The sequence below is a fragment of the Eucyclogobius newberryi genome, unplaced genomic scaffold (assembly GCF_026437365.1).
Source record: "Eucyclogobius newberryi isolate DKJ021-1_F unplaced genomic scaffold, fEucNew1.0.hap1 SCAF_20, whole genome shotgun sequence".
Taxonomy (NCBI): Eukaryota; Metazoa; Chordata; class Actinopteri; order Gobiiformes; family Gobiidae; genus Eucyclogobius; species Eucyclogobius newberryi.
In genome coordinates this window covers 14911890-14921274 of record NW_027315835.1, presented here as the reverse complement: position 1 = coordinate 14921274, position 9385 = coordinate 14911890, and the positions used below count along the sequence as shown (strand labels likewise).

Sequence of the window (9385 nt, the reverse complement as noted above, 5' to 3'; positions counted from 1 at the left end):
TATGCCTGAAACCCATGACTAGACCTGACATGACCAAATAGATCACATAGATTTTAACCTAAAAAGACTGGATTGCTAGTATGAATACATCAGATTTTCTATGTAAATGTATATCACATGGCAACAGAGAAAAGGTTGGACACTTTCTATAATGTAGGTGGGATGAGGCACCATGGCCTAAATGGCTGTGCAGGACAACCAAAAAGGAACATGGGGTCACCCAAAGTGTCCTCCACACCGCAATGTTGTGCGTTTGTCTGAAATGTTCCACAGAATGGCATAAAACGTGTCAACAATTTCCATGGACACAAGCGGGTAACACCACCTAACCACCAGTTACAGGTCAGATGTGTAGAGAGGAAACCCCGCTCATAGTACGTTGTTCAAGGTACTTTTGAGCCATGAAAACACCTTTGATTGAATAAATACCAGACATGTTTAATGCCATATTGTGAAACATGCCAGGCAGAGCAATAACAACTCGATGAACACACGCGGGTGGCGGACCCTCACCAGAAAAAAAAACATTCCAGTCTATGGCATAATAGTATAGGCTACATTCTGATCAAAATTTAAAAATATAGACAACATAGACGTAGATCAATATAATTTTCCAATACAAGTGGTTTGTGTGTAGTTTGGTGTAGATTACTCACGAGTATTACTTGAAGATGCACAAATGACAGTATATTAGTAGTAAAAGACAAGCATTTATTTTGCATTAAGAAAAACTGTTATTACAGTGTCACATAAAATGACATTAAGTGACATAAGATGAAAGTTAACAACCTGGTGGCCCCTAAAACATGGCTGTGGGAGAAGTGAAACTCAGTGGCTATACATGCACAAGTACAGGAGGATGATCAGTGTCACTCCTTCATGCCCGGGGATAAGTTCTGATAATTACAAACACCAGGTGAGGTTCTCAACAAGGTAAGAATGGGCTATTGTTCTTCACATTTTGTAATGATATTTAGGGTGTTTTTTATCAAATTATTGTAAGGCACCACTTTGAAAAATTGGGTCATGGTACATATGTTGTTTTTGGCCTATTTGAAGTTAAAATAAAAAGGATAAGATGTGAGTCATTGAACATGTAGGTCTTTAAATTAGTAAGACAGTGAAAAGCTGTAATCAAATCCATGATGTGGGATCATAGAGTACAATAAATATAAATAGAGCGGAGGAAGACTGAGAAAGAATACACATACACTCTGTACATTCAAACAGGAATAAGACAAAACCCTGCAGATAAAGTGTACTTCTGGCAAAGGCTGCCATTGAAACCTGGACCACGGCTATCCTGAGGTCAGATGTGACAATTAACATTAACAACACTTCGCTCCATCGATACGTTACTATGAACCATCACAGCATTTTTTCCAACTTCCAACTTATTGTATTTTACAGGTTAAAATAAAAACTGGAGGCAGATTTATTTTGTCAGATTTGGCAACAATAACTAATACCACCCCACAAAAATCATCCCAAATTACAACGTTAAAACAATATAGAACCTCTAAACAGTCCGTCTCGATGCATTGTCAATTTCAATGTAGTTCGAACTAAATTAAAATAACGCATCGTGTTGTCCAGAGAAAAGCAATTTCTCAATTAGATTTTTAGCCAAATTGGAAAAAGAAATTTCCATTATCTGAAAAATATAAAAAATAACATTAACACTTAGTTAATACATTGAGAAAATGATCAAAGATATTAAATATACCTGGACTAGAGTCAAAAGAGAATCCACCACCTTGACCTCCAAAGAATGCTCTGAAGATGTTATTTGCGTCGAAATCTGTAAAAAAAAAACAGATTTTAATAATCATATGCTTCACAGTGCAGTATCTGTAGTAATATGATTGTCATATTATAATATGGCACTCTAGTGGACAATACATTTTATTTAATTGTACTATTTACCTCTCCCGTCACAGCCGCCGTCATTGTCCAAGTCATGTCCATTGTCATAGCGCACCTTCTTCTTCGGATCAGAGAGGACAGTGAACGCCTCACCCACTTCTTTAAACTTCTTTTCTTCTTCTTTCTGAATTTCAGGTGTTGCTGAACTGTGACGATCTACAACATGAAAAATAACAATGAATTAACTCATGTTAATGCAACGTTTACATGTGTCCGCAGCAGCAGCAGTACCTGGGTGATGCATGAGGGCTCTTTTACGATAGGCTTTCTTGATTTCGTCATCTGTGGCGTGCTTAGCAACTCCCAGGACCTTGTAGTAGTCTTTTCTCTTGCTCTTCTTTAGCTCCAACTGTGCATTTTTTAATAAATGTTTGTGTTCTGAAAGATAATGCATAAAAAGTATTATCAAACCATAAATCTACTTGAAAATTTTCATCATGTTATTAAAGTTTTTCCTCATTTGCTTTTATTTTTGAATGATTCATGAATGTTCTGAATAATTCTGTACTGTCCAGCACCCATGACACATCTCTGCCCTCGATCCCAGACTTAATTGCAGTTTAAAAAAAAAAAATTAGACTCCTATAGTAGGTTCAACCATGCTGCATAGACATTTTAAAACATAAAACAAAGTAAATAAAAATTAGGCTGCATGGCCCTTTGCTGTGATGACATGACAAGTGACATAAGAGTTAGTGGCCAGGCGAGAATCAGCTCTGCCATTTTGGACTGGAAGTCAATGGACTCCTCAGCACTTAAGTAGTTACAGATCAATATTGGCATTTAACATGGGAAAATAATATATAATAATGAGCTACATGTATAATACATTATCACAGAAAGAAAACATAACATGCCTTTAGAAACTCTTAAAATAATTTAAATTCAAGCAACCATCAGAGGAGCTCACCTGACGTCTTCTCTGTGTGGTACACTTTTTCATAGTCTCTGACAGCCTCTTCGTATTGTTCAGTGTCCATATAACTGTGGATGACAACTAGCAAGTCATAAATCTGTCCGTTTTAAACAGAAGCATTAGTCTTTGAGATAAATAGCTTTACCACTGTGCTCTTCTTAAATAGGCCTTAATGTAAGTGTCATCTAGTTTGATGGCACTACTGCAGTCATCAATGGCTTGGTTTAGTTTCTTAAGCTGTAGATGGTGAAACTTATTAGGTTGAAAGTAAATGTAATTCTTGAATGAGAAGCCAACGGACAGCTTACTTTCGCTCCTGCTGTGGCTCTGTTGCAGTACAGCTTTGCATTGGTCTTAATGTTGTTAGGGTCTATTGCAAGTGCTTCCGTGTACAGCTGGCGCGCGGCTTCATAGTTGCAGGTCTTGAACATCTGGTTGCCTTCTTCTTTCTTTGCTTTCAAGGCTTTAGCATTCTATTTTTGAAAAAGGGTTATGTGTTACAACAAAACTATATATACATTATTGGGTTATTAACTTGACTTATTAACTTGACATTTTTCTTACCCTGCATGCTAGACGAGCCTTTTGATGGTCTGGTGCCATCTTCAAAGCCTGGACGAAGAACTGCACCGCTTTATCTATGCAGTCCTCATAGTACAGGCAGAGACCTCGGACATATAAAGCATCTGCATTTGTAGAGTCCATTCGCAGAATATCGCTGAAAATGTAAAAATACAAAATGACAATGCCGTAACCTGGAAATTAAGTACATTTGTAAACATGCACTGTTCCCAGTCTTACCTTGCAACAGACTGGGCTTCAGGGTATCTTCCCAACAGAGCCAAACACTCCGCTTTGAGGATTTTGAAACGGTGGCAGGCTGAAGCCCAACCAAGAGCCCGGTCCATGCAGTAAACCACCTGCAAAAAACATATTGCTTCAGTATTTGAAGACTGGAAGAGTAAATAATGACAAAACAATTCATTACCTTTCTGAAATCTCTTTTTTCAAAGCTCGACTCAGCCATTCGCTCCAAATCCATCATGGTAGATGCATTTTTGTTCTAAAATACATTCAAAACAAGTCGTTTCAGTCAAGTTTAAATTATTTCAGTTGTTGCATGTCACCCTTCATCACCTCCTGCAGGGCCTCTCTGTTGCTTGGCTCCAGCTCCAGTACTTTTTGAAAGGAGCGACCGGCTGCCATGGCATTTCCCAAAGACAGGTGGCACTTGGCCTCACGTAGATGACCCTGAGAGAGAGAGAGAGCGCGAGAGAGAGAGCGAGAGCGAGAGAGAGAGAGAGAGAAATATTTAGTTCTCTAATTGGGTTTGTCACCAAGTTTATCACCAAGCAAATCAAGTCAAACCTGCCTTCATAAAACAATCGTCTAGGCGCACAGCCTGCTGGGAGTCTTCCAACGCCTCCCGAAAGCGACACAGCATCATCAGGGTGGCTGCTCTGTTACCATAATAACTGGCAGTTTTGGGGGAGGCATCTGAAAGACACAAATTTACCAAATTGGTAAAACTGGTATAATAAAAACCCATTAAAATAAATTTAAATATTCCATTACCAATTGCCTTGGTATAGTAGTTGAAAGCTTCAGAGTAATCTTTATTGCAGTAGAATGCATTTCCTTGCTCTTTGAAGCCTTCAGCTTGCCTGGAAAAAAGACAGACATGAGTAGGAGTGAAGACTACATTTTTCTGCAACACAGAACTTAAATATCCTCAAAATCCTGCAGATCACATGGGTAAGGTACAGTTAAGTGTTTTAAAAGAGGAGTACAAAGCATGGTACAAACTGTCAGGGCAGATACTAAATATCTGCCATCTGCAATCTTTTACATGGTCCACGCCTCACTGAGAACATAACAGGATAACTGTAACAGATAAATACTGATCATCTGACTGTGGCAGGTATTTTTTTTAAGGAATCTATTCATTGAGATGCGGAAGAAAGTATTAGAACCAAATAGAGGTTAGGGATGTATAAAAAAAAAAATATATATCGCAATTGTTGTTTTTGAAAAAATTGAATATTGAAAATATTAAATGAAAAAGATACAGAAAGGTCTCGTTTTATACCCCAGCCAAAAATTGTGGTTAATTTTATGGTTCAGTGCCAGACTTGAACCTCAACCTGAAGACATTTACAGGTAAATTTTTTGCATATTGCTGATGCAAAGTTAAAATATTTTCTGAACATTGAGATTTTTGTCCGCTCCTAGAACCAAATGAGGTCAAATGTGATAAATGTTATCAAATTGAAAATATTTCATTGTCCAGGATTTCACTTTTCATGATCAGGCCAAAATATGTCTCCATTACTAAGTTTACACTGTTATTAATAATATAAATAATAACTAATAATTAATAATGATCCTATGGCCACATATGACAATGTGGGTGTCCCCCTCATATCAAATACTGTGTTTATTTTGGCAGCTTGGCATGGTGACAATACATGCTTTAACGTGTATCGTGTCACTCACTACAGAATGAGTTTTAATTCTTATACGAGGCTGTTATTCTTGACCTCTGCACGGTTTCTCAGCTGATGGAGCTCTGATGTTGAACAATGGCTCTAAAGCCGATCCAAGGAACTTTCTAGAAAACGAGCTCTCGACAAATTACACTCATTAGGTCGAAAGTATTTCTCTCGCCCGAATGAGCTTCACTTATAGCTTCAATAACACAACATTAATCAGCATTTCGCCTCTGATTTACCCGTATTTGGAGGATTTTTAGCATTTTAGCGTAAGTAGAAAGTAGTGTAGCATCTGGGTTGGTAAGGCGTGTTTACACGAACAAAGACTTGCAGAATAGATTATTTGAGTATTCATTGCGTTGTTAGATAAAACAAATAACTGAACAGTTACTTTCAGGACAACGAAAAGCGTGACGATCTATTTTATGTTGTGTCGACGATGTTTTATATCCCGTGTTTCGCCAGAGGTGGAATGTGTGTCACGGCTAATCGCACAGATCCTTCCACCTGGCGTCTAAATTTACACTTTATATCACTCTAAATACAAAAAAAACATTACAACACAAATAATGGTGAGTATTTACCGCTCCAAATCGACCACATCGTGGATTTGGGTCTCCATTTCCACCGGTACATCGATGTCAACAGCGGCCATTTTTTCTGGAAAGGACGAACACGGGTGACGTCATATCCGGTTGAGTCTTATGCAGCTTTTTGTGTCATTCATCGCCCTGCTGTTTGCGTACTATGTGACGTTTTGTAATGATAAATAGAAGCATTTACGTGTACTTACTAAGGTCCAGTGTCCTTGAGTCAGGAGTGAGTGACCCAATTGCGGAATAAAAGCCCCCACAATTATGTTTTAAAATAAAAGCCTATACTCATGTTGACAATCTAAACAGCACAACATTAAATTATAAACTTCAAATTAAATGTTAAAACTTAACAGCACAATGAGAAGAATCAGAAATCAACAACAACATTCACAAATATAGGAACTTGCTTTGGTGATTCTGTGCAACATAAAACAAATCTACTTTAGAATAACATCAAAAATACTACTATGTACTCAAAATTTACAGTTAAATTTACAGCTGTAGTGCAGAAAGTGAAAAGTGCAGTGAGTGATTAACGGCAGAGGGGAAGAAACTGTTCTTGTGGCGGAAAGTTCTGGTCCAGATGGAGTAGCCTCCTGCCTGATGGGAGTGGCTCAAATAGTCTGTGTCCAGAGTGAGAAGGGTCAGCTGTGGACCTGCTTGTCGAGACGTAAAGGTCCTGCAAAGATGGAAGTCTGCAGCCGATCACCTTCCCAGCAGAGCGCACAATGCGCTATAGTCTCTGTTTGTCCCTGGCTGTGGCTCCAGCGTACCACACGGTGGAGGTGAGGATGCCGTGTAATGGCAGTCTATGGTCCAGTCACTGTCACTCACTGACCCAGTTTTCAAAGCACCACTAGATGGCGGCAAAACAACACGCTTTTTGATATTTGTCCCAATGCCAAGACTGGAGAATTTAGTCTTTTTTAGTTTTATATGTGGTATTGATAACTTTTTAAATAACATTGTATCTATTTTAATAAATCCAGACATTCACTGAATAAAGACACAACACATTTTTTTTTTATAAAAACAACTATTTATACTTATAACTATTGACATTTTATCACTTCATAATTTACATTATTGCAAGTGGAAATTATTTACTTATAATTTAATGAATCCGTTAACACTTGAAAATACATATTGCTCAAATGACTCATCACAAATGTGAAATGGAAATGTAATTACACATTTAAATACTAATGTATAAAATACTCTGTGATAATGAGATTCAAATCAAATAAACATATGTTCCCTCTATTTATAAATAAATGACTTTATTTAATCACATTCAGCACAGTCTCTTAAAGTTGTCTCTATATAATACTGTTGATATTCTTGGCATTGTATGTATCCTTGCTGATTGTCACTTAACGTCACAAAAAAGACATGGTATGCATAAAACAGATCAACAATAGACAACAAAGACATGTTTGGCTTCATGTACTTATAGTTCATCATCAGTCTTTCATAAGTGGTTTCAGGACAGGTGGACTTCCAATACATACTGGAGGTACTGTGTTAATAAATGTACTTTTGATTAAGAGGGTTGAAAGAAACGTTTTTTTGGCACTAACATTTAATACAACATCCAAGTCTATAGTCTTAGTCTAATAAAAAGAAAATATGCTATGGCTTCCAGAGAGGTCCAGACCCCGGAGTACATGCACACAAGTATATTTTAATGACAGCTGAGCAATGGTCCGACAAAGAGAGAGGGCTCATCCTCACTGAAATCTCAATCCTCTCCTGGGAATTGTGCATACAGTTGGTGTGACCTGAAGTGACCAGAGCATAGTGTCCCGCCCTGCGCTTCATTTGAAACCAGCGAGTGCTTGTCCTTTAATGGCTCAGTTTAGGCCGCTTGAGGTCTTGGGGGTCCATGCCAGGTGCTGTGCTAGTACGGAGAGAAGATAATGGGAGTGTGTGTAGCCCTCAGAGGCCCCGGGGCAGGCCTGAAGAGCGTGGGGCTGATGAGTGGACCCTGGTAGATGGGGGCAGGGCCCGGCGGGAGGCGCAGTGCCAGGGGTCCAGACGCCATAGTGCACAAGGGGTTTAAGGGGCTCGTCAGAAAACCAGCAGGAAGAGCCTTGGACAGGTGCTTCTGAATTGCCAGTTTAGTCTGAAAATACACGGGAGAAAACCCAAGTTAGAATCTAAAAAGTAACCTAAAAAACGACCAAGAGCTTGTCTTGATTTGGTAAAGAGTGATACTATGAGAAGATAATAGAAACCACACATATAAAAGTCGATTAAGTCAAACTAGTACTTCATCCAGCAGTTGGCCAGCTACATTTAAGTAAAAGTATTTATTGCAGTTGCTAGCCTTGTAGTTTAAAGCTTACATATTTCATTGCTTTTTTATTCATGCATTGAATAGTTATTCTAGTAATAATCAGTGAAGCCAAATGATAAATCTCTTGTTGTTTTTCATCGTTCACATCTGCTAATGCAATTATTTTCTGTATACATAAAATACTTGCAAATATTTTGACACAATAAGCTTCGTTATTTATGCAATGTGTGGGAGCGGGAGAATCCTTACCGCTAAAATTGCACTGGGCTGCAGTTTGTTGTAAGGGGTGAACTTGGGCTTGACAGGTTTCCCGGCCAGACGCTCTTTGTGTCTCCTGCTGTTCATGTGCTACAAGAGGACAAGTCACACATTCAGGACAAATTCTGATCAGACATTTAACCAAGAGTTTTAATGAATCAAATATTTAATATTAACTTTAGCTTGTAATTTTAATGTTTTCTATCTTAAAGAAATAAGGAGGGGAATGTACTGTTTCTTACATGTACTTTAATTTAGGACCTCTATTGTAACCCTACAAGTTAGTAGCAAAAGCAATGGCAGAAATAGGACAAAACAGTCAAATTTTCACACTACTTACTTACTTACTACTTTACTAGCTGTCATAATATAAGTTGGTAATAATTGCTTATTTCCAACTTATTCAGTCCCAAAGAACATCTATATCTTAATACACTTTACACTCAACACTTTTTACATTTTACTAACTATTTTACTATTTCACTTCAAGAGTGACAAATTATGAATTTTGGCATATGTAATATTAAAATATAACACACATAGATCACAGCAATATTGATCTTAAACAAGTTAATGATGAAATGAAATGAGACCATTAACTTCCTGTTCAAAACTGCAGATCTGAGAGGTCCCGCCTCTTCATGGTAGCATTTCACTGCTGCACTTTTTTTTTAAGTTGAAAAATGTGAGATTTTTTCACAAAAGTAATCTCTGTTATAATAAGGTTATAAATTCATGAAGGTCGATTTTCATAATGCCTCCTTTCAACTTGAGATGTTTTGCAGTAACAAGTCCATATTCTTGTGACTGTTTGGCCTCTGTATTTGGTTCTAACATGTCCTCTCACCAGACGTCAGCACTGTCTGCTTTTATGAGGATTATTGTGTTGTTGGTTGGA

The 9385-nt window shown here is 37.8% G+C and overlaps 2 protein-coding genes across 4 annotated transcripts in view; both read right to left on the bottom strand.

The window, feature by feature from the left end:
* Nucleotides 1–690: 690 nt before the first annotated feature.
* Nucleotides 691–6032, bottom strand: LOC140369369 (dnaJ homolog subfamily C member 7-like). The gene is made up of 14 exons (XM_072456695.1): nucleotides 5919–6032; nucleotides 4418–4506; nucleotides 4215–4339; nucleotides 3980–4093; nucleotides 3831–3905; nucleotides 3644–3762; nucleotides 3407–3560; nucleotides 3151–3315; nucleotides 2988–3079; nucleotides 2837–2910; nucleotides 2158–2304; nucleotides 1927–2082; nucleotides 1727–1801; nucleotides 691–1654 (listed from the first exon to the last, which is right to left on the bottom strand). Exons 1-14 carry the CDS (start codon nucleotides 5987–5989, stop codon nucleotides 1623–1625), a joined length of 1488 nt encoding a protein of 495 aa, XP_072312796.1. The 5' UTR covers nucleotides 5990–6032; the 3' UTR covers nucleotides 691–1622.
* Nucleotides 6033–7028: 996 nt separating this feature from the next.
* Nucleotides 7029–9385, bottom strand: part of LOC140369367 (zinc finger protein 385D-like) — a 50106-nt gene continuing 47749 nt past the window's right edge. For all 3 annotated transcript variants that reach the window (XM_072456693.1, XM_072456692.1, XM_072456694.1), the window contains 2 exons: nucleotides 8479–8577; nucleotides 7029–8055 (listed from right to left, as the gene is read on the bottom strand). In XM_072456693.1, coding sequence (XP_072312794.1) covers nucleotides 7831–8055; nucleotides 8479–8577 — 324 coding nt within the window. In that variant the 3' untranslated portion in view covers nucleotides 7029–7830. The remainder of the gene's footprint in view (nucleotides 8056–8478; nucleotides 8578–9385) is intronic.

What these genes read in the sequence shown, in the direction of transcription:
- LOC140369369 (XM_072456695.1), bottom strand. Translation starts at nt 5,989, where the DNA reads ATGGCCGCTGTTGACATCGATGTACCGGTGGAAATGGAGACCCAAATC. An exon ending in ACAGAGAGGCCCTGCAGGAG is followed by an intron (nt 3,906 to 3,979) that starts GTGATGAAGGGT and finishes AATGTATTTTAG; the next exon opens with AACAAAAATGCATCTACCAT. An exon ending in CCACACAGAGAAGACGTCAG is followed by an intron (nt 2,305 to 2,836) that starts GTGAGCTCCTCT and finishes ATTATCTTTCAG; the next exon opens with AACACAAACATTTATTAAAA.